Source organism: Sorex araneus, chromosome 1, assembly GCF_027595985.1.
Source record: "Sorex araneus isolate mSorAra2 chromosome 1, mSorAra2.pri, whole genome shotgun sequence".
Lineage (NCBI taxonomy): Eukaryota > Metazoa > Chordata > Mammalia > Eulipotyphla > Soricidae > Sorex > Sorex araneus.
This window is the reverse complement of record NC_073302.1, coordinates 71,684,510-71,708,060: the sequence shown is the minus strand read 5'-3', so window position 1 is coordinate 71,708,060 and position 23,551 is coordinate 71,684,510. Positions and strand designations below refer to the sequence as shown.

Here is a 23,551-nt window from a genome sequence, read left to right as displayed (position 1 = left end):
GGCAGAGCTGCGGCTTAGGCGCTGGGAGAGGGGCTCACTCTCCCGCATGCATTTGACTGGAAGTTCTGCGCGCCCGGGGCGCCCGCGTTACCGCGAACGCGATGAACACCGTCACGTCGGACGGAACTCCGACACCCCTTTCCACGAGATCTCCACAAAACAGAAATTCCTCGGATTTACTATACACTCAGGTCAATCGAAACTCTTCTGGATGAAGTTTCCCTTGGGGGGAGCGGGTGAGGAGAAACCAGCAGGACTCCAGGGTTTGGCGTCAGAACATGCTCAACCGGGCACCTGCCTTTTGTGCGTTTCCAGATCCACACAGTGAGCCTGTGCGTGAGCCCAAAGAACCGCAGACGCACGTTATTTTTCACTTTCGCTGCTGTTGATACCTGTCACAACTCTACCCAGTTCATTGTGGTTTGGACACACACCACAGAGCAGAACCCCAGTGGATCCGGTCTAGGGAGGGGCCATTGACTTGTAATCTCCACCCCCCCTCCAATTTCTTTGATGATTTTTCCCATAAGTGTATAAGCTGCCGGGACTTAGCAGAAGCAGGCTGCTCCTCCTAAAAGTGATTCGGACCATATGCTTTCTACATTCATTCCCGCTCAGGCTTTTCTTCTCTGCACTAACTGCTAACACGTTATAGTCACCTTGAAATTTCCTCTGCTATTTTCCAATTAAAAGCTTAATAGCCCTGGAAACGGAGTTCATGTGGTGAAGTTTACCATAGTCCCTGGTTCTGAAAGGCTTTCTGCTGGGATCCCATTATGTGCTTGAATAAACCCTTTCTGCAAACAGAAATGGGACTCAGGGTTGTCAGGTGTTGGGTTACAATAGACTTTGAGGCAGGGGACATTTTACCAACATAAATACAAACCTGTCCCTATAGGGAGATGTTGTCAAATACTGGGATATGGAAAACATTCCCATCAAATATGAGAAAAGGATTATTGCAGTATATCAAATGAGTATTTAGATCTCAGCCCCTGATGTGCACTGGAGTGGGACTGGCTGATACCAAATAAAGCCAGACTGTTTGAGTAGCAAAAGGATAGAGTGGTTAGGTGACCAGAGATGAAAGGGGGGGGGGTGCGCCTTGGTAATCAGAATGCCCCCCAAAGTGGTACAGAACTCTGTTGCTTTTCCTTCCTTCCTTTCTTCCTTCCTTCCTTCCTTCCTTCCTTCCTTCCTTCCTTCCTTCCTTCCTTCCTTCCTTCCTTCCTTCCTTCCTTCCTACCTTCCTTCCTTTTTCTTTCTTGCTTTCTTTCTCCCAAGAAAGCCTTATACTCCTTGGTGTCTCTGACCTTTTGGGGGAAATCAGGAAATATACAAAAAAAAAAAAAATCCATGATGCTAATTTTCTCAAGATCCTGAGATATCATCAGCAAAGTTCCCAGAGTTGCTCTTCCTGTCACATAAAGCAACTTGCAGCCTGCTCCAGGCCTCCAGTCCACTGGGTGACCTCTGCCTACAGTCTGGAGAGCTTTCGTGCCTGTTAGTTATGGTCTTTTAGGTCTGGGTTTGCTGTGAAAGTTGGGGGAGGGAACAGGAGGCCCACATACAGGTGTCTGTGCAGAGGGAATCAGGTGAGAGGTAAATCAGAGGGGCTCTGTGTTTCAGGAGACTTAGTGGGGAAGGCCTTTCAGGGTCAGCACTTCACTAGATCAGTGACAACCTCACCCCACCCCCAATTCCCAGATAGGTCCCACACTCAAGTGAGAAGTGGTTTAGGACTCCAAGGAAAATACACACAGTTGAATTCCCTTTATAACACCACCCCACCCTACCCCCACCTTCCCCCAAATCACCTTTCTATGCGGAGGGCTGGCCAGAAAGCCTGGTGATGCTTTATTTGAATTCTCAGCAAAAAGGGAGATTTTCAGGTTCGCTTGTCTGCAGGGCCAGGCAGGAAGAAAGAGCTTCGCCTGGGGGACAGGGGCCTCTGTGCTGGGCAGAGTTGGCATTTGCAGCGGACACTATGCTCTTGTCTCCAATTCAGGCAGGGGACAAGCTCCATGCTGACTCGCAGGAGCAATCTGGGACTTGCCCAACTCTTTGCCTATGCACTGAACTGCAAAGATGTGCTGCTATATCCACTATTTTTTTTTTGAGGGGGCGGGATTTGATTTTCATGGAGAGGGAGGGAGGAGAGGGGTATTTGTGGTGGCGGTTATCAGATCAAACCCTAGTACTTCTAGGACTTTAAAAACATGCAAATAACAGCTTAAATGGAATTTCATACTGCCATCCCAAGAAAGGGCCCTGGGCCTAATCCTGCTGTGGGCTGGGGGAAGTGGCCTGTTCTATTCAAAAGTCACTGGATTCCTTGGGGTTTGGGGAACAGTAAGTTCAGTTACAGTTGTGGGGGAGGAAAAACCCTATCTGGTCACTTTGGGGTGCTATTATGACACCTCCATGGCCTCTGAAAGTTTAGACACCCCCCAATTAAGCATACCCCCAAAAGTTCTCTCCAGCCTTTCAGGGCCCGGGCCATTTTGGGTTGGTTTTTTTTGTTGTTGTTGTTTTGTTTCGTTTTTTAATTAGGACACGGAGAGAAGGGGAGAAAACGAAATGAGGCTCCAGAGAAGAGGGGCTGGCATTTCCCCCTTGAAATCCTGCAAAATGGGTCACCATACGGGGTCAGCAGATTTTTCAAAAACATTCATTTTCTTCTACAACAGCAAGAACGAACCTCCCCAAAAAAAAACTACAAAAGGGAACGCAAAGAGCCCAAATTTCCCTAAGCAGCTCCAGGTTCTCATCCCAAAATGTACCCGTTGGTGATCGCCCCAACTCCGACCCTTCCAGGCTCACGCGGGCCGCGGAGCCCAGTTTCCGTGGGCAAGTGGTCAGGATGCAGGCGGCCTTGGCCTCGCCGCCACGGGCTCGGACCCGAGGGAGGAGAGAGAGCGAGAGCAGGGGTACGACCCCCTTCTCGCCGCTCCACGCCCCAGCCCTGCCTCGGGAGCCCCGCGGCTGCCCCGAGCGCCCGCCGCAGTCCCTCCCCCAGCGGGCCGGGACGCCGGGCGAGCGGCGGGGGGCGGAGGCGGGGAGAGGCGGGAGCGCCCCCGCCAGTGCGGCCGGGCGGCAGGTGACCGGGCAGGTGAAGTGCTGCGAGCCGCGGGGTGCGAGCGGGAAAGCGGCGGGAAGGCGTGGAGGGAGGTGGGGAGCGCGAGGAGCCCCGGGCCCGGGGTGGGGGGCGGGGAGGGCGGAGTGGGGGAGGGCGGCGGAGGAGGCGCCGGGCGGCGTGCGCGCGCGGCGGCAGCTGCAGCCCAGCCCGCTCACACCGTGCCCAGCGCTCCCGGCCGCGCCGTGCAGCCGCCGCGGGGCCGGGCAGGAGGCAGCCGGGTGGCCCGCGCCAGCCCGGGGCGCTCGAGACGACGCGTGCGGCCGCGTGAGGCTGCGAGCGCCGCGGGAGCCGCGAAGACGGCGGCGGCCAGCTCGGGCCGGCCCGGAGCGCGCTCGGCCGCGGGCGCGGCGGGAGCCCGGGGCGCGCGGGCCGGAGGCCACCCCTGAGCCGGCCCGGCCGGCCGTGCAGCGCTCCCGCCGGCCGCTCTCCCGGGAGCGCGGGGGGCATGAACGGCTACGGCTCCCCCTACCTGTACATGGGCGGCCCGGTGTCGCAGCCGCCGCGGGCGCCCCTGCAGCGCACGCCCAAGTGCGCGCGCTGCCGCAACCACGGCGTCCTGTCCTGGCTCAAGGGCCACAAGCGCTACTGCCGCTTCAAGGACTGCACCTGCGAGAAGTGCATCCTCATCATCGAGCGGCAGCGGGTGATGGCGGCGCAGGTGGCGCTGCGGCGGCAGCAGGCCAACGAGAGCCTGGAGAGCCTCATCCCCGACTCGCTGCGCGCCCTGCCCGGGCCCCCGCCGCCCGGAGACGCCGCCGCCGCCGCCGCCCCGCAGCAGCCGCCCGCCTCGCAGCCCGCGCAGCCGCCGCCGCCGCGCCCCGCCGCCGAGCTGGCTGCGGCCGCCGCGCTGCGCTGGGCCGCCGAGTCCCAGCCCGGAGCGCTGCAGCAGGCGCCGATCGCCAAGCCCGGTAAGTGCGGACGAGCGCGGGGCGCCGCTTCTGAGGGGCCCGCTGGCAAGTTTGGAGAAGGGGACTCCCCGCCGGGCTTCCCTCTCCGGCGGGTTCTGTGTCTCCCAGCGAAACCCCGGGCCGCTGGGATCTGGCCACCAGCCGCTCCCCGGGAGAGTCCTACGGAGGGGCTGTGCCGAGAGCATTTCCAGGGTGAAAGAGAACGTGACCGGGTCGGCGGGTAAATAAAGAGCTCAGGCAGGACCCTAGTTAGTAACCCCACCACCGTGTGCCCGCCTTCCTGGCAGCGGGCAACAGAAGACCTTGGATTCGGTCATTGGTACAGGTAGGTGCCGGGAAAGAGCAAAGGCGCATTTGCGGAGTCCAGCTGGGCTCAGGTGTGGGCTAGCTGAACTGGAGTGGACCCGAAGTCCTTCTGGCTCAAGCACGGGGGCCACCGCTTAGAGAGCCCCGTTTAGAGATGAGAGGACAAAGATCCAGAAGGAGGCCCCTCGTGACAACCGGGTCCCAGAATCTGCCCAGCCACTAGGAACTGTCTTTTTTGGAGCTGCACCGGTCATTGACCCCTTGATCATCAGGCGGCCCTTACTGTCCCTGTGGCTTCAGCCAGTGAGAACATCCTCTGCTGTGAGGAGGGGACAGCAGGCAGCCATCCCTCTCCAGGCAAACCTGTCAGCCAGAGACTTCCACCAGACTCCCATCCCCCAGTACCCCTTCCCAGTCTTCTCCCCTTTTCTCCCAGTTAGGAGGGGGTGAGTTTCCCAGAGCCAGGGAGGTGGGTGGATTTCCTCTGAGCCCTGGCCCATTGGCTTGCCTCCCTGTCTCTCCCCAGGCCTCCTGGGCCTACAGACCCCAACGGAGCCCTCTCGAGCTGCCCTGCCCAGCCCAGCCCAGCCTAAACACTTGTTTGAATTGTAACAGGCTTTAGGAATTCAGTGGCTGAATGTTTAGTGTTTCCCTTTCGCTGTGGCAAAAGGACAAAGGAAGAAAATCCATCTTTTCAGGGAGGGCATGGAAGGTGTTTTGGGATTACCCAGGAAGAACATCCAGGGCCACGGCAGTCTCAGGACCTTCTTATGTGGCTGAGAGCTCTGGTCAGCTTTCTGCCCGGCCCACAAAACCAGACCCCTGGTTTCCTGCGAGGGACTCGAGAGCCCATGACTCTCATCAGTTGTGCTGGGGGATGTAGCGGGCCTGTGGTTCTGAGAGGACGGAATGGCCGCTGGAGTTCCAGCTGCCCCCTGTTCAGTTATGTCTCTCCAGGCCAGAAGTTCCGAGAGCAGCTGATGTGAAGTGTAGGTCCTGGTTTTCGTGCCAGAAGAGTCGGCTGACTATTATGTAAGCCTTAGTGGTAGGATAGACACATTTTCTAAGTAATGCACCCCACCCCCTTGTATCTGTTGTCAGTCCAAGCTGTTCATTTTTGTGGCTGTACTACATAAGATCGGAGGTGAGAGGAAGACAAAGAAGGTGTTAGTTTGGGTTTTATTTTGTTTTCCTCCTTTAGGCTGAAACTAGTAACTTGAGGAGTCTTGTCTCTACAAGAGTCCTGTCCATTCTAGAAGTTGGATCACTCCAGTAACTTTCCTGAGCCTTTCCAGATCCCCTCTCTCCTTTTCCCCAGCACCCGGGAAGGAGTCTGAATTTAGGTCAAGGACAAGTGGCATGTTTAGGCGGTGGCCATGGCAGCAGCACCCGTCTTCCAGACCATGAAGTTCTGGGGTTCTTGTTAAGGAGGGGCGTTCTTTCACATCCTGGGCTTTTCTAATGGTCCTTTGGGAGAAGGACCCTCCATGGTTTCTGGAGTCATAAAGCCAAAGTTCCAGAGAGTTCTAGGAGGTGGAAGGAAGGAGCAGCAGGGTACCTGGTTTGGAGGACTAAAAAGAGACTGAATTTAACTGGACACACCAGGCAGGCTCTTGTTCCTTCCCACACAGCATCCAGAATCTCCCGCCCACACCCTCCTTCCCCAGTCACAAAATTGTGAAGGAGCACAGGATTTACACTTGGAGAGGTCAGGGTGGTGGCCTGAGCACAAGCCCCAAGGTCAGTGGCCTAGTCCCCAGCTTCTCAGACAATCATTTATATAACTTTTCTACTGGTTTGCCCTCATTTTGTTTTTAAAAAAAGTCATCTTTCATCCACCAGTGATGGAGCAAGAAAAGAATAGGTACTTGTTTTTTATTGGAAAGGTAGAGATAGGATGGTTTTATGCAATGTTTTGTATGGAAGAAGGCGATGTGAAGCTTAAATTGGAGGAAGATGGCCCAGATACAGCTCCCCACTGCTGTAACTATTCTGTTTTGTTTCCGTCCCCTCTCTGCTTTGGATGGTTGTTCTTAGAATGGAACAGTGTTTTTAGCGTACATGACACTATTTCCAAGCATGTCAGGTAGTTTTGAAACAGTAGTTCATTACATATAAAGAAGTAAGTGAAACCCTATTTCACACATACAGTAAGTTCACAGGCCATAAGGAATCTCAAAATACTAGCAAAGTAGATGTTTGTGATTTATTGTTTTAAGAAAAAGTAGTTGGTCTTTTTTTTTTGGCGGGGGGGGGCACCCAAAAGTCCTCTTTTATAGTTCTGGAGACTACTGCTTTTTTCCCCTTCGATAAATGCAGGTACTAAAAGAGTCCCCAGAAATCCTTGAGAAATCTTAGCGAGGAACGTGTAGACACCAATAGTGAGGGGAAAAAAATCAGGCTGCTCAGAGAGTGACAACTTAATTACAGATCTCAATATAGTTTTGTAGACAAGAAATGTAGCAATTTTGTTGCCAAATTATTTGATATATTTTAAAGGAGTAGGATTTATTTTAAGAATGTAGTATGTTGACCATTACTATGATTCTGCCATTTATTTTATGGTGAAATTTTATATTCTAATGCTTATTTCTCCTTTGGATGAAATCCCCCTCCCCTTTTTGGGGGTATAAATTTTCACTTCTCCTAAATTACCTTCGACTGGCCTAAAATTACTAGATTATGATTGAGTCCAGAATTCTAACTTAAGCTTCTTTATTTATAGACTATTTACATGTTTCAAATACTGGTGAACTCAGTTTGGGGGCGGTGGGGTCACACTGGCGATGCTGAGGGGTTTCTCCTGACTTTGCACTCAGTAATTACTCCTGGTGGTGCTCCGGAGTGCTCTGGGTGCTGGGGCTTGAACCCAGGTTGGCTGCGTGCAAGACAAGTGCCCTATCTGCTGTTCGATGGCTCCAGCCCCTCAAGAGAACTCTTAAATGCGCTCTTTCTCCTTCTCACACCCCCTGGTCCCTGCGAGTGTGAACCTTCAGCTGTGAGTGTTTCTGAGTCAGCAGCTTCCACCAGTCAACCCAGCCTTTCAGGACAGGGCTCCGAAGAGCTGAGGAAAGTTAAGGGTCAAGACCAAGGTGAGAGAAAAGCTAAAGTTACATTCGGGTCTCGAGGTCTCCTTCCTCTAGCCCTTACCTGCAGAAAGTGCTGTGTGTTTCTTGAGAGATTAAAGGATCAGAAGCGGGAGATCCTTCCTAAGTATGTGCCTGCCATCAGAAATATGCACACATATTCTTTAAAATGTTCCTCAGGGGGAGGGGCGAGGCAGGCAGCTCTGTGAGAGCCTATGCCGTGCACGTGTGAAGTTCTGGGTTTGCTCCCAACACGGGGAAGAGTAGCGAGTAAGGAATAAAATGTTCTTCAAACTAAAGGATTATATTTCATTAGGGCCATTCTGCCGGAGAGCAAGCCCCAGTAGGAATGCTGAGTCTCTTTCCCTGTTTACTTCGAGAACTGAACAAGGGACCCAGAGGGAGTGAAATCAGGAGATTTTACCATCTTTAACCCGTTAGCATCCTTAGGGCGGCTCTGGGCCTTCCAGCGCTACCTTGATTAAAACCTGTCTGACCCACACCCTTGTTCATTTTATTTTTTGTCTTCACTGTAGTTATTACTAGTTTTAAAGAGTCAGAAGCACCTGCAAGTATAGGGGTGTTATCAAAACGCCCGCCTGGATCAGCCCCTGGGAAAGCCACCCCACAGCGGAATAGGCTAGATGCAAACTAAACCAGCGGGAGGCTTCAAGTCACTCAGGAAGTGGATCAACCCAGGAAGTGGATCAACCCATGAACTTACCTATGAATTTGGGGGCAAAGGGGGACATGAAGGGTGCTTTGGGCTTACTCCGGGCTGGTGCCTAGAGGTGAGGGGATGGGAATCAGATACCTTCCTCAGGCCCCAACCTTTGACTTGAATTTTCAGCTCTGGTTTGCGGCTACAAGAGCCAGACCCTGCGGAGTGCTTTCAACCCTGAAACCGAGCAAATGAAAAGACGGGAAACTCCGCCTGAGATCCTCAGCCCAGGGCCGGCTTGGCGGCCACGGAGGCACCGGGTAGTCCTAGCTCTTGGCCCTGCGGGTGGGTGTTGAGCGCCAAGGAATTGCACGCACTGACTGCTCTGCACTGGGCGCTCGGCTGGGGGCTGCAGCGTGCAGTGCAAGGCAGGGCGCAGGGGCTGCGGGCCGGGATGGGGATGGGGACAGGGACGTCCGGTGCCCAGCCCGGGCTTTCTTCACAACCGGGATCTAGAAGGCGGCGGGAGGGGCCTTGCAGTGAGGAAGGGTGGAGGGGCGCTGTGGGGCGGTCTCCAGCAGACCCCCAGGGGAGAGCACGCCCCATTTTGCAGGTTCCCCTACCCCACTCTGCTTTCTGTGGAGCTTCGGTGCATTGTCAGATTTAATGAACAAATAAGAGACAAATATGCAACAAGATCAGGGTGCCAAACACTGCCCGGGCAATTACTGCTGAAAAAAAAAAAGAAAATATTTTTCTTGGTTATTGATCCCAGAGAATTTAACAGGGAATTTTACTGTTTCCTCTGGTTACCCCAAGCTGAGTTTGTCCCCACCCACACTGGGCACCCAGCAGTGCACCATGTGAGGTGGGAGTCTCTCTTGAGTTGCTTCCAGCTTCTAGTTTCTTCCAGAAGCTGGAGCTGCTCAGTAGATTTCCGAGAGAGGCCTTGGGGGTCTTGTCTTGTGAATCTAGAAAGGGGTGACAGGAGAAAATGAGGCATTTTTCCAACAGGGGCCAGAGTTCCAGAGAGAACCCCTCCCCCTCCCCTCTAACACATGCCTCCCGTTATAAATCTGGCGAATAGTCGTGCTCTGAACTTGCACAACCAACTTTTTCTCCCCCCCACCCCACTCTCCCCCCTGATGGATGAACTCCCGGGTTTAAAAGATTACAGTAATCACAGGAGGACAGTGTAAATCGAATCTGATAGCAATAACTTTCAGGGAAGGTCAGGCTCAAGTGAAATGTTACCAAGCAACAGGCATTTTGTTTGCAAAATACAATCAAAGAGCATTGATGAGGAATTCTCTGCTGCAGCCAGTCAGCACTTTCTGCTAACAGCTTTACCGACGGAAAGGAGTAAATCTTCATAAATCAACCTCCCCGGAGGACTTGGAGCCCCTTTCTGGAAATGTTGCACTTCCATCTGACAGGGAGGACAGACTGAGTCCAGGGAAAAAAAGGGAAAAAGAAAAATCGATTTCCCAACCCTGCCAGGGCCCTCCAGGCTGCCCTCGGCCATCCACCTGATTTCCCTCTTGCCTTCCACCTCTTGCTCACTTGTTACCCTCAGCCCTTAGCCTACCGTTTCACTGGACGCCCAGGTCTTGTGTAATTGCATGTGGCACACAGGGCTGGGTGGATGTTGGACGGGGTGGGCTTGGGCGCTCCAGGAGACTGGACCTGATGGCAGAGCTCACAGGCCCAGCACCTAGGGCTCATGTCCTGGGCTCTGCCTCTCTGGCAGAGGCCCTAGGGAGTGCCCCAGTCTGAGTAGTGCAGAACACAGTTCTCCAAAGAAACATGTTACAACACAAATGGGGGGCTGGGGGCAGGGCCCATAGGACACTTCTTTGGTGCTGGATTTTATTTCCTTGTCATTCTATAACTACTTAAAAGGCACAAACTACTGTTACGGTGTTAATGTTCTAAACATTAGAACATTCCTTTTCTGTTTTTTTTTAAGCAAAATATCTTATTTTAAATTCCAATAATTTTCATTCCAATAAATTTTAAGTAGCTCGGTCAGAGTCCCCCGCCCCAACCCCAAATATTACTTTGTCAGGGTCAGTATGAATATCTGCTGCTCCCCGGGTTTTTCCCCCAGGTAAATATTTATAACAACTTTCCTCCCAGGAATACCATGTGTGTAGTCTAGACTGCCTTGCCACTTGAATTTCTTGCTGAGTTTCCATGTAAAATATGACTGACCGCAAAGAAAATTCGAACATTTGCAAAAGATTTCGTTAGCAAACTGAAACTGAAAGCCTACCGGTTGTCAGGAGGCAGGATCTGAGTCCTCACTAATCTTACTTTGCGTGGCACTCAGCACAGTGTGGGATTTTCTGCTTGCTTTCGGAAAAGTTGTATTTTCTGAGCCAGGAAAGAAGTCAAAGCTGAATTTATGTAAGCATGTGCAGTTCACAGTTACAAGACATACTTCCTTCAATTCATCACTTTCTGCTTTTTTTTGGGCGGGGAGGGTGGCTCACCCTTTGGTGCTCACCTGGCTCTGCACTCAGGAATCACTCCTGGCAGACTGAGGGACCACATGGGATGCTGGGAATCAAAACAAAACCAGGTCAGTCGAGTGCAAGGCAAGTGCCGCACCTGCTGAATTATCTTTTCAGCCCCTAATCTACCCCTTACTATACCAGTGTGCCCTCTTCCACCAAAATAGATTGTTCCCAAGCTATGAGATTCCCTCATAAGTTACTAAGGCAATATTTTAAATAATAATCATTTTAAATCAAAGCATGACTTTTCAGCACTACCCCCATTCCCACCCCCACCAGGATGAGAAAGAGTTGAGAGCTTGTATCCATTTCCAATTGTACTCGAGTTTTTCAATTCTTCAGTGTCTAACAACTCTGCACTTCTCAAGTGAAATAAAGATAACAGAAAATATTAAAAAGTCTCTGTCCTGTTAGAACGAGAATAGCTTCACTTTTGGAAGCTCTGTTCTGCCCCTTAGCTCTTTCTTGCCATTGCTGTCAGATTTGGGTGCTTTGAAAATCACCCAGAGGGCACAGTTAAGAGTTTCCAAAGCAAAGGACAGGCCACTGTATTTTAAAATGCATGACATGGTTTTGAAAGAAGAAGAGCCTTTTGACTTCCTGTGCTAGGAAGCATTTCTTTCTAAGCCAGTGTTTCTGCATTTTCATTCTGGGTGTAAGATATTTTCTGTGCTGCCAACTGTAATAAGTAGAGTGGATAAAGCCACCACATCTAAGTCAGAAACATTTTCCATGTTTATGTCTTCAGCCAAGTGCATCACAAATACAGTAGAAGATTTTAAGACCTCTGAAATGACTGCCTAGATCTGAAGAAATTGTCATGAAAATTCCTCTGAGGAAAGTTAAATCCCATGATCAGTAATTTTAAGTTGGTAGTAACTTTTCTGTTCACTTTTTTTCTCCTCAGTCTTTTAGTATGTGTATATTTTTACACATCTAGCATTTATTTAAAAATTGAAAGCACAGTTTCCCATAGGAAAAAATCTTAATTAAATATTTCATCTTATAAATGTTAAGAGTTTATTTCAAGGATGAGTATATCATGAAAAATATAAATGTGAATGAACATTGAGTAAGATTTTTAAAATATCTTGATGTTAAAGCGTTAGAAGCAGCAGATCGCATCACTTTCAATAGGTGTTTGTAATAGCAGGTGAGATAGATTTCTTTTGTTTTTGTTGTTTTGTTTGGGCCCACAGGACGATGCTCAAGGATTATATCTGGCTCTTCACTCAGGAATTAGTCGAAAATGTTGCTCCGGGGACCATATAGAACACCAGGGACTGATGTGGGTCCTATGCATGCATGGCAAATGTCCTACAGGCAGTAATAGCACTCTGACCCTGAAATAAATTTCTCTCTCCTTTTGCCTGGTACTTTTGACATTTCTGCGCTCAGATACCAGAAGTAAAATTCTCTCTGTTGAAATGTATTCTTACTGTTCAAGTTCTAGGAACAAGGGCATCTGTTTTGAGAAGAGGGCAAAATTATGGGGGAGTATTTCCTTTTTATTTTGTTAGCAGTCTCACATTTCTGTATCTAGAAAGGCCTTTGTGTTTTAAATCAACAGGAACAATTTATGAAGTTCATTTGAGAAAAAAAAATCAAGAGATGTAAAGAAACACCTGCTATTCAATTACACTTTATCACTAGGCTTAAAACAGCCTCTATAATTACTCGTGAACGTCTGTATTTATAATAGAATAATTTACAGTACTTCTAGTTTAGTCACAACAATACCACCAACACTTCATAACATGGTGCCATAAAACTACAGGATACTTACTGCTTCCTGTGTCAGACTGGATGGGTCCAAGTGCAGGGCCAGAGAGAGAGCACAGCGGACAGGGCATTTGCCTTGCAGTGGTCGGCCTGGGTTTGATTCCCAGCATCCCATGTGGTTTCCAAGCACCACCAGGAATGATCCCTGAGTGCAGAGCCAGGAACAAGCCTGCATATCAGCAGGTGTGGCCCCAAAATAAAAGTCAAAGTATATAGTGAGAAGCCAGTTTTCCTTTAGCCAGTCTGGAAACTCCCCTGGAGGTTGACTGGGATTCTGCCCACCCCGTCTCCCTTAGCAGAAAGTCTTAATGGTGCTTGGGTACCTGAATGCTTAGGTGTGTCGAATTAGTTCAGGGCCTGTCTTTCCTTTGCACACAGTATAAAGAATGTTATGCCCAGCTGGTTGGCACATCATGAATTTGTAGATTTGATTCCTGTGACATCCTGTTAGCTTCTCTTATGGCTTGGCCAGAGGCCTTGGAGAGACTGGTCCTTCCAGCAACCTGTGGAGAGTGTGAATGAATCAGCCCCCACCCGCCAGCACCATTCCTTGAGAAGTGGCCAGAAGCAGGGAATGCCCTGTCCTGGCTCAGTGATGGGGCAAAGACAATGCATGAAAGTAATAAAGAGGATTTTGCCATCCAGAGGTTCATGATTGGCAAGCAAACGGCACCCATCTAAGATTCCATTGTGTCCTGTTCTGAGAATAGGAAAATAGGCACAAGGATTTCATTCAGTTGGTTGGACAGACTATTCGTTGCTATTTTGAGTAAAATACAGTTTTGCTTTTTTTTTTTTTTTTGCCTTTTGGGTCACACCCAGCGATGCTCAGGGGTTACTCCTGGCTTTGCACTCAGGAGTTACTCCTGGCGGTGCTTGGGGGACCATATGGGATGCCGGGGATCGAACCCGGGTCGGCCGAGTGCAAGGCAAACGCCCTACCCGCTGTGCTATCGCTCCGGCCCTTGCTTTTTTTTTTTTAATAAGAGATGTGACATCAGATTTTGGCTAACCTGTTCTTTGAATGATTTTCTTCTAGAGGTTGATGTGTTCTATTTTGGAAGTGTGGATTTGGTTGATAGATATAAAAAACATTTCCTTGGGTGTTTTTAGTGTTTGAAAAATACATCCAGCTGGATTTTAAAATAGGAAGCTGGGCCGTAGGGCTTTGGAGACAGTACGAGGGTTAAGGCGTTTGTCTTGCATGGGGCTCACCTGGGTTCAATCCCCAGCACTTTCGAGTCCTGACAGGAGTTAACCCTGAGCACAGAGCCAGGAGTAAGCCCTGACTGAACACTGCTGTGTGTTGCCCACCCTACCATTCCCCCACCAAAAGAAAAATAGGGAGCTGTTTTTAGGTTTAGACATTTCATTTCTTTTTTAAAACAGCTAGGTTTTGAACTATTTAAGTTGAATTTTTTTTATAACCTTTCTTGTTTTAGAAAGGCCAGTTTCTTTTGCTTACAAAAATAAAAAACGATGACAGGACTAAATGGCTGACTACATGCTTTGCAGGCTGGAGTCTAGACTTCCACTCTACGGTCCCCCAGCAACCCCTGGAGTGACCCCAAAGCACTAAACTGGGAATAGCCCCAAATGTGGCAGAATGGGGACCCCACTAAAAACTCTTCTTTATATTAATGTGATACTGTGTCATATGTTTATTCTTCTCTTTTTTAAAATGTGGTCAAATATGCTTACAAATTTACTATTTTGTTGCTGATTTTTTTTTGGTTTTTGTCTTTTTTTTTTTTTTTTTTTTTTGCTTTTTGGGTCACACCCAGTGATTCTCAAGGGTTACTCCTGGCTCTGCACTCAGAAATTACTCCAGGCAGTGCTGGGGGAACCATATGGGATGCTGGGGATTGAACCCAGGTCTGCCGCATGCAAGGCAAACACCCTACTGGCTGAACTATCGCTCTGGCCCCACTGATATTTTTTTGTTTGGGGGGGCCACACCTGGTGGTATTCAAGACTTCTAACTGCTCAGGGCTGGAGAGATCGTACATGGTACTGAGGGTCAAACCCAGTTCAGCAGCATACAAGGAAGGCAAGCACCTTCTTCACTATGCAATCTGGCCCACAAAATTTAGTATTTTAGTCTTTTAGTAGTGGTGCTGGTTAGTGGCTGTAAGTTCATTTACAGTGTGTGGTATTCACTCCCATTTCCAGAACTTTTTTTGTCTCTTTAAACAAACTGTTCCATTTGACAATTTCTTATTTTCACTCCCTTCCTTTCCTGGCAACTTTGTCACTTTGAATTTGCCAGTTCTACGTATAGGATATAAACAGACTCCTATTGTCTTGGTCTTTTTGTGATTTAGTTGTTTCATTTAGCATGTTCTTAAGGTGCATTTTTTCATGGAATAAGTTAAAATTTGATTTCTCAGTGAGGCTGAATCATATCTCATTTTATGCATATGGCACACATGCTTACCCATTCACCCAGTGATAGGTATTTCGCTTGTTGCTACATTTTGGCCATTGTGAATATTATGACCATTAGCGTACCAAATGTGTCATGTTTGATGTTGGACTAATTCTGCCTGGCTCTGTTGGTGTTTCTCCCTGCCCAGATGCCTTGTCTCCCTGGCTAAATAACAATCTTTATTATTATGCTATATAACTGCTCCAAGTCAGGGCCGGTCCTATACTTCCTGCTGATTTCTACCCATCAGACTCTTTCTAGTCACGGGGATACCAGTAGCTAACACTGACAATAATAGGCAGTGAAAGCAAAAATTAAAGAAATAGGGAAATGGTTTAGAAGTTCCTGGTATTAGAAACATTATTTTATGTCCATATTTAGCCAGGCAGAATATTTTGCTCATTTTCCCAAGCTCTGCTGAACCAGGGGCCAGAGGCCAGTGACGAGTTCAATTTGGTGTTGAGCGAAGACCTAGTTGTTGTTGTTGTTGTCGTTGTTGTTGTTTTCCAGTTGTTTTGTGTTAAGAGGAACAGCAGGAGGCTTGCATGGGGTGATGAATTGGGAGAATCGAGGTAGTACTAGCTTGCTGGAATGTCAATGTCCAGATGTGTTTTTAAGTGCTGTTTTTGATCAAGGGCAGTGAAATCAGGAAAGGAAAGCTATATCCCCATCCCTAGAAAGTTGCAGGGGAGAATAGGTCAGATTTCTCAACTAAAATAGGTCTTTTGTGTATTGCTGAGTTGTTATAGAAAGCCAAGATGGCTTAATAGTATGTGAGCTATAAATGATTCCCCACACGGAAACCTTATATTTTGTATCAGAAAAAGCAGCAATTTCCCTAACATGCCAATTGGGGATAAGTATGGATTAGTATAGTTAGGACTGAAAGATGCACTTACAGAGCTTAAGAATATTTTTTCAAAGTATTTATTTATGTTTGCCACATATTTATTGCCCTGCAAAGAAACAAAGTTTTGTCTTTCAATTGTAGTTCAGCTCTATCCCATATTAGAAAAAATGGTCACAAATGGGCCTTTGTGTAAAGCTTTTAAGGAAAAACAACCACAAATAGGAGGAGATGGGTTTTAGCAGCTGCTTTGATTAAATTTCACCATGGACTATCTACACATAATCAGGTGAACCCACAGAGAGGGCGCCAATGAAACTTTCAGGCAATGCAGGAGAAAACGCAGGTGACCTGATCATTTACAGTCCGACAACTGGGCCATTAATAGTTTTCATCTTATGTCAGTTACATTGGCTTTGTGTCGACACAGCCAGGGTAAGTTTTACAAGGCAGAAGAGCTCACTTGCCCATAGTTGGTTCATAAAGACTATGTCCCCTGATTCTCAAGCTCTGTTAGAATTTCTGACTGCAAGCCAAACTGTGTTATCCACTCTCTGCTGCCTGCCTGGCCCTGGCACACCAGCCCCTTGGAGTCATGTGAGGGCAAAGTGCTCAGTGTGCAATTGGCATACTTTGCAGAAGGTCTCTGCTTTATTTGGGGGCTTATTTTCGTAGGATTCAGGAAGTTACCTGAAGCTTTAGGACAGACTCTGGAGTTCTGGGTCAGCGAAGGGTCAGTGGTCAGTGAAGGGCCCTTCCCCTTGATGCATTTCCCTAATCTTCCAGCCCTTTCCTCTACCTTTTCAGCTGCCTTTGTTTGCCAAAGGATAGGCAGTCCCTCGGTGGATTTTTATCCCTGTCTTTTTAGCAATGCTAGGAACTGAACGCAGGGCCTCAAATATGCAAGGCGGTTACTCCACACTTTCTATGTCTCTCTCTCTCTCTCTCTCTCTCTCTCTCTCTCTCTCTCTCACACACACACACACACACACACACACACACTCTCTTAGTGGTTTTCTAAGAAACACAGCAATGTGTGAAGGCTTCCCTTCTTTATCACTAGGAATGATGTCAGCTAGTTAGTTCATCTGCACAGTGGTCAAGTAAAGCATAGGATGACTAGTTCACAAGATGCACTTAACACAGAGAAATGTATTTTGAACATTAAAATTCCCTGTGGGATTAGGATTGTGCACCAGCAACTGTGTCCCTTGATCACACCCAGGCACTGCATTTGCAGAAGGAGCCACAAGCCCACACTTGTCCCTCCCCTATATCCCCTGCCACCCCACTGGGCCCCACCCCTAGGAGAGATCTGTGGCTGTCAGCAGTGCTTGTAGACCTGTAGCCACGGTGTGTTCAAGGCGAACTTCTCTGTGTACATCGTTCTAGGAAGTCATTCCATGGCTAGCTTTTTATTTCCAGATAGGGGTGTGTGTGTGCGCGTGCAATTGTGTAATGTGTACGAGAAGGAATAAGTGTGTGTTTGTGTGTGTCAGTGTGAGCTAGTATGTGTGTATTTGTGTGAGTATGTGCATACACTGTGTGGGTAGATCTGTGTGAGCATGCACATGTGTGTGTGGTGTATGCTTGCGAGTAAGTTGTGCGAGAGGGAGTGTGTGAGTTTGTATGTGTGTGAGCATGTGTGTGTGGTGTGTATGCTGTGTGTGAGGGCGTGTTCGTGTGTGTGAACAAGCATGTGCATATGCATGTGTAGGAGGATGTGTGTGAGTTAAGTGGTGAGAGGGAGTGTGTGTGCATGTGTGTCGCCCGTCCAGTGCCATCCTTCGGATTCTCCTGGCGGCTGTGGCTGGGGAGTGCGCGCCTCCCGCCCCCTGCGCGGCTCCCGGCTGGGGAGAGGCTTAACCTGCTGTGCTCTGCGTTTCAGACCTGCCCGAGGAGCGGCTGGCGGACGGCGGTGCCGCCGCCGACAACCCGGACACCTTCAGCGACAAAGACTCGGAGCAGCGGGGCTCCCCGGACGCGGCGAAGAGCAAGAGCAGCTGCTTCGGGCCCGAGAGCCCCGAGCTCGTGTCGGTGGACGAGGGCGGCTACGCGGCGGCCGCGCAGAAGAACGGCGGCGCCGAGGGCCGCCCCGACAGCCCCAAGTACCCCGGGGAGCAGAGCCACCTCCTGATCGAGGGCCCGTCGGGCACCGTGTCCCTGCCCTTCAGCCTGAAGGCCAACCGGCCGCCGCTGGAGGTGCTGAAGAAGATCTTCCCGGCGCAGAAGCCCGCCGTGCTGGAGCTCATCCTCAAGGGCTGCGGCGGGGACCTGGTGAGCGCCGTGGAGGTGCTGCTGTCCAGCCGCTCCTCGCTGGCCGCCGCCGAGCGGACTGCCGCCGAGCCCGAGGGCCTGGTGCTGCCCGCCAACGGGCACCTCTTCGAACACACGCTGAGCTCCTACCCCCTGTCCTCATCCAAGTGGTCGGTGGGCTCCGCCTTCCGGGTGCCCGACTCCTTGAGGTTCTCGGCGGACTCGGCCAACGTCGTGCCCAGCCCCCTGGCCGTGCCCCTGCAGCACCCGTTCCCCCAGCCGCCCCGCTACCCGCTGATGCTGAGGAATACGCTGGCCAGAAACCAGTCGAGCCCCTTCCTGCCCAACGACGTCACCCTGTGGAACACCATGACGCTGCAGCAGCAGTACCAGCTGAGGTCCCAGTACGTGAGCCCCTTCCCCAGTAACTCTGCCGGCGTCTTCAGGAGCTCGCCCGTCCTCCCCACGCGCGCCTCCGAGGACCCCCGCATCTCCCTCCCCGAGGACGGCTGCCCCATGGTGTCCAAGCAGTCCATGTACAGCGAGGAGGACTACGACGAGCGCTCCGACTCCTCAGACTCGAGAATACTCAACTCCTCCTCCTAAGGTGGGCGCCGTGGCGGGGCCAGGTGACGGCTTTCTGGCCCCAGCCTGCCCAGGAGGTTTCATCTCCTGTGTGTCACTCCCCCACCCCGCCCCACCCCACCCCTTTCCTTCTGTTTGACAAAAGGGACTTGCTTGATTCGGTACATTCGCAATAAAAACATAACTTATTTAATTTCTTGCACTTCACAGGAAAATGCCAAATAGCTCTGTGGCTTTAGTGCTGATTATTATTATTATTTTTGTTTTTTTTTTTGTAAAAGAGTGTCTGTCTCATGCTAAGAATAGTTTGGAGGAAGCTGGGTCCACAGAAGATTTATTTGGAAAATGTCAAGCTGAAAGCCAGCCTTGATCCTAAAATCAACCTAGAAAGTTCTAGAAAAAATTAGTATACTTGAATGCAATTTTGTCCCAGAGGATTCCTCAGGATATGCAGACCCGAAAGGACAAGGTTGATGGCAAATGGACTCTAAACAGGGGTGTTATATACTTATGCTAAAGATCCTTCTTGCATTGTAAAGAGAGACTGCCCTAGAGTGAACTGCTCACGTGCTTATTTAAGCTTGGACAATTTTTCTGAGATAAACTCCATTAAGAATTATTCTTTTCACATGGCTGAATGGAAACATGTGTAATGTCAATGTAAAACCAATCACAGCTGTGAACTGCATGAAATGTGTTGTGAAATGAACGCAAGATTATGCTTTGTCAGGTTAATGTAGCATGCTAAGGACTCTAGAAAAAAATAAACTAAGGAGACGATCTTGGTTAGTGTCATTTGTGCTTGTGGAAAGAAGATCTCTGATGTAAAATGGCTTTCAGGTACATGATCAGGACATAGTGTCAGTGAATGAGAAATAGGAAGGGCCAAGTTTTTTGGGGGGGGCAGTGAGGGGGGTGTGCACTGAGAAAAAGGAAGAGTTTATTTTTCATTTGTTTCCAATAGGGAGAAGGGCAAAGTGAATTCAACCCCCATTCATTCGTTTCTTCAGTATGTATATAAGTGAGTGCCTGCTATGTCCCTGTCATTATATTCCATTGTGCAAGTCACCTACCAGTGAGTCCAAGATAATTAGAGATCACAATAGAGAATCTCAGTCAAACACAAAGTAAAAATGAAACAGTAGGAGTGTGGAACTCAGGAAGTGCTAAGCACTGACGCAGAGAAGTCGATCAACAGTCCTGTGTGTGAGGGTCACAGGCTTTGCATTCAGGAAACACAACATCCTTTTTAGAGCACTCTATTCTGGTTTGATGGAGGAAAACTACAGAACATTGAAAACCAGGACCCCCCTTCATTTTAAAAGCATTTGAGGTGCTGTATGTGTCCAACCTCCTGGCTCATACATGTATGTGTGTATATATGTATATTTATGTGTATATACACACATAATGTTTATATACATAATGTATATGTACACATGATACACACATATGTGTATATATACACATAAATGTATGTTTATATATATTTGTATCACTGTCATCCCGTTGCTCATCAATTTGCTCGAGTGGGCACCAGTAGCATCTCCATTGTGAGACTTGTTGTTACTGTTTTTGGCATATTGAATACGCCACAGTAGCTTGCCAGGCTCTGCTCTGTGGGAAAGATACTCTTGGTAGCTTGCTAGGCTCTTGAGAGGGGTGGAGGAATCGAACCCGGGTCGGCTGCGTGCAAAGCAAACGCCCTACCCACTGTGCTATCGCTCCAGCCCATATATTTGTATATATATATATATACATAAATGTACATGTATATATGTATTTGTATATATATAAAAGTATATGTGTGTATATTATTTGAGGCCACACCCAGCTGTGCTCAGGGCTTACTCCTGACTCTGTGCTCACTGATCACTCCTGGCATGGCTCAGGGAATATATGGGATGCTGGAGGTCAAACCAGGGTTGGTGGATGCAAGGCAAGCACTACCTCCTGTGCTCTCTCTCTCCAATGTTACTCAGATGTCTTTTATTAATTAAAAAGTTACTTAATTATGGCGGGACACAAGTTGTTCATGATTCGGTTCCAGTCACACTGTCCTGCACCCACCGTTTCACCAGTGTACATATTATCCTGCCAGTTTCCTTCAACCCCCACCCCTCTCCTGCCCCTAGGGAGGACACTTTTATTCTTTTATTTTCTCTTTCTCTTCCCTTTTTTCCTTTTAGGTACTGTGGTTTGCAATAATGTTACTGAAAGTGCATATCATTTTACCTACTTTCAGCACCAGTTCTTACCCAAGAGTGATTGCTTCCAGCTAGGCTCAGATATATATATATATATATAAAACTATATATATATATAGTTTTTTTCTTTGCTTTTTTGGGTCACACCCGGCGTTGCACAGGGGTTACTCCTGGCTCATATACTCAGGAATTATTCCTGGCGGTGCTCAGGGGACCATATGGGATGCTGGGAATCGAACCCGAGTCAGATGCATGCAAGGCAAATGCCCTACCTGCTGTGCTATTGCTCCAGCCCCCAGGCTCAGATATTTTTAAAAGTGAAATTTCCAGCAGCAATATTCAGTGTGCCCACACCTCCTTCTTTTCTTAAGAGTTTCTCCAGAAAAAAAGATAAGTGCTAAGATGAGAGAAAAAATGTGTCAGTGATCAATAACGACATTATCGCTAACACAGCAGTAAGCTCGGTAGCTAGAGATCCCTCGTTGAGAGTGATCTCATTTGCTTCAAATGTACACCCAGAAATGGAATAACTGAATCATACAATAGTTCCATCTTTAGATTTTTGGGGGGATAACTCCAGCCTGTTTTGATAGCTGTTGTCCTAGTTTGCATTTCCTCCAGTGCTGCACTAGAAATGGCCTGTCTCCACCTCCTGGCCAACCTTGTTAGGTCGAGTCGTAGCTAAGAACCCTTCAAACAGGTGTGAGGTGATCTCCGGCTATGAAACATCAGTGCTCTGGATGATGAGATCGATATCTTGTTTATTGGGAAGCAAGACGTGTGCCCGCCAGGGCTGTGGTTTGAGCTAGTCATCTGGAGAGAGTAGAGGGATCCGGGCTCCCGGCGCTTACTACTAAGCAGCTGATTTCGAAGAGCCCCAACGAGCATTTAAAATTTGTAAAAAGAGATCGGACCAGAGGAAAGTGGTAACTTGGCTGGCGATCATATATTTTGCCGTTTCCTCCTTGGGAATTCATCTTCCGGGGCCCCTAGCTTGCCCTCTGGCTCGCTCAGCAGGAGGTGGTGGTGGGGAGGCTTCTTGGGAACATTTGTTGGTGCCCAGAAAACAGGCAGTGACTGCATTTGAAGTGACACACTTGAAAAATGAACTTGATTTCAGTGCATACTGTTTCAGTGATTCATTCTTTTTATGTGCATTTACTCAGCAGAAGTGAGTTGAAAATAAGATGGATGCTAAATTTATATGTTAATTTTAATATTGAAGCTATCCTGTATTTGAAGAATAAGATCAATGCTTCAATTTCATACCTTATGCGGTCCTGAATGTTGGCATTACTGGAGAAAAAAAAAAAAGAAAACAATTTGCCGACGCATCCTCCCCAAATTCCAATCTTGAGGGTGGAGGAGTCTCAGCCCTTGGCCGGTGATCGGCTCCGTGTTCCCACAGTATCACTTACTATTTGGGCGTGCAGAGTAAATAGCAAGGGTAGTGCCGTTTCCTGAGATAACAATGGGCTTTATTTACTAATTGGATTCTGAGAATTTGCTGGGGTTGTTAGCTGTAGCAAGAGGTTTGTGTATCTCCTGGCCAAGCCACTGGACTTAACTAAAAGTAAATTCAGCAGTTGTTCAGAAAGTCTGTTTCCAGAAGACTCTGGGCATGGCTTAATGGCTTTAGATCAGAGGTTCCCAAAGTTCCTTGGCCTACTAACCCCTTTCTAGAGTAAAAAAGAAAATCACTTGGCATCCCCTACCCCCTTCTCCCCTATTTTCTCATTTCTGCACTCAGGGATGTTTTGTGTGTGTGTTTGGGGAGGCGGGGTTTGGACCACACCCTGCAGTGTCCAGAGCTTACTCCTGGTGGGGCTCAGGGGACCATGTGGGGTGCTGTGGATCAAATCTGGGTCAACCTGGAGCAAGGCAAGTACCCTACTTTCTGTACTATCTCTCCAGTCTCACAAATCTACCTTCTTTAAGGAAATAAACAGAAAGACCAACCTACCCCCAACTGCACTCACCCCTCCCACCTTGAGAATGTTCCAGTGCCCCTCAGGGAGAGGTATGGCCCATTTTGAGAAACACTGTTTACTTTTCTTTTTGCTTTTTGGGTCACACCCGGTGATGCACAGTGGTTACTCCTGGTTCTGCACTCAGGAACCACCCCTGGTGGTGCTCAGGAGACCATATGGGATGCTGGCAATCGAACCCGGGTTAACTGCGTGCAAGGCAAATGCCCTACTCACTGTGCTATCACTCCAGCCCCTTGAGAAACACTGTTTAGACCTGATCCTCACACCCTGATTTTTGCTTGGTTTGGTTTGGGGGCCACACCCAGTGGTGCTCAGGGCTTACTCCTGGCTCTGGACTCAGGGATCACTCCGGGGGGAGCTCAGGGGTCCCTCTGGGGTGCCGGGGATGGAACCTGAGCAGAAGCCGGGTCAGCAGTGTACAAGACCAGGGCACTTTCGGCTGTACTCTCACTCCGGCCCCTCACACTGTGACTTCAACAAGTTTCCAGAGTTCTGTGAAAGGATCTTTGGGAGGAAAGAACAGTCTCTGCTGTTCAAAGGTTGCAGAAGGTTCTAGAAGGAAGGACAGTGAGCATCACTGGGACCTAGCATCTTCTGAATGCCAAGCTGTGTGTTCTCTGCTTTTACACACTGGCTCTCCACACAGGCTTCTGCCCTTCGGGAGCCTGGGGGCAGGGGTCATGGGCTGATGTCGGTGATTATGCAAAAATGTGAGAGATTTGGGTCGCACCTGGCTGTGCTTAGGGTTTATTATATGTGGCTCTGTGCTCAGGGATCATTCTTGGTGGTCCTTAGGGAATCACATGAGGTGCCAGGGGCAAAACCAGGGTTGGTGA

The 23,551-nt window shown here is 48.9% G+C and overlaps 1 protein-coding gene across 1 annotated transcript; it reads left to right on the top strand.

Annotated features, from left to right (window-relative positions):
• Window positions 1-3,514: 3,514 nt before the first annotated feature.
• DMRT3 (doublesex and mab-3 related transcription factor 3) lies at window positions 3,515-19,299 on the top strand. The gene is made up of 2 exons (XM_055144813.1): window positions 3,515-4,047; window positions 17,565-19,299. The coding sequence occupies exons 1-2, from the start codon at window positions 3,585-3,587 to the stop codon at window positions 18,536-18,538; spliced, it is 1,437 nt and encodes a 478-aa protein (XP_055000788.1). The 5' UTR covers window positions 3,515-3,584; the 3' UTR covers window positions 18,539-19,299.
• Window positions 19,300-23,551: the final 4,252 nt, after the last annotated feature.

Coding starts and splice junctions, on each gene's coding strand:
- DMRT3 (XM_055144813.1), top strand. CDS start 3,585: ATGAACGGCTACGGCTCCCCCTACCTGTACATGGGCGGCCCGGTGTCG. Junction 4,048..17,564: donor GGCGCCGATCGCCAAGCCCG/GTAAGTGCGGAC, acceptor TCTGCGTTTCAG/ACCTGCCCGAGGAGCGGCTG.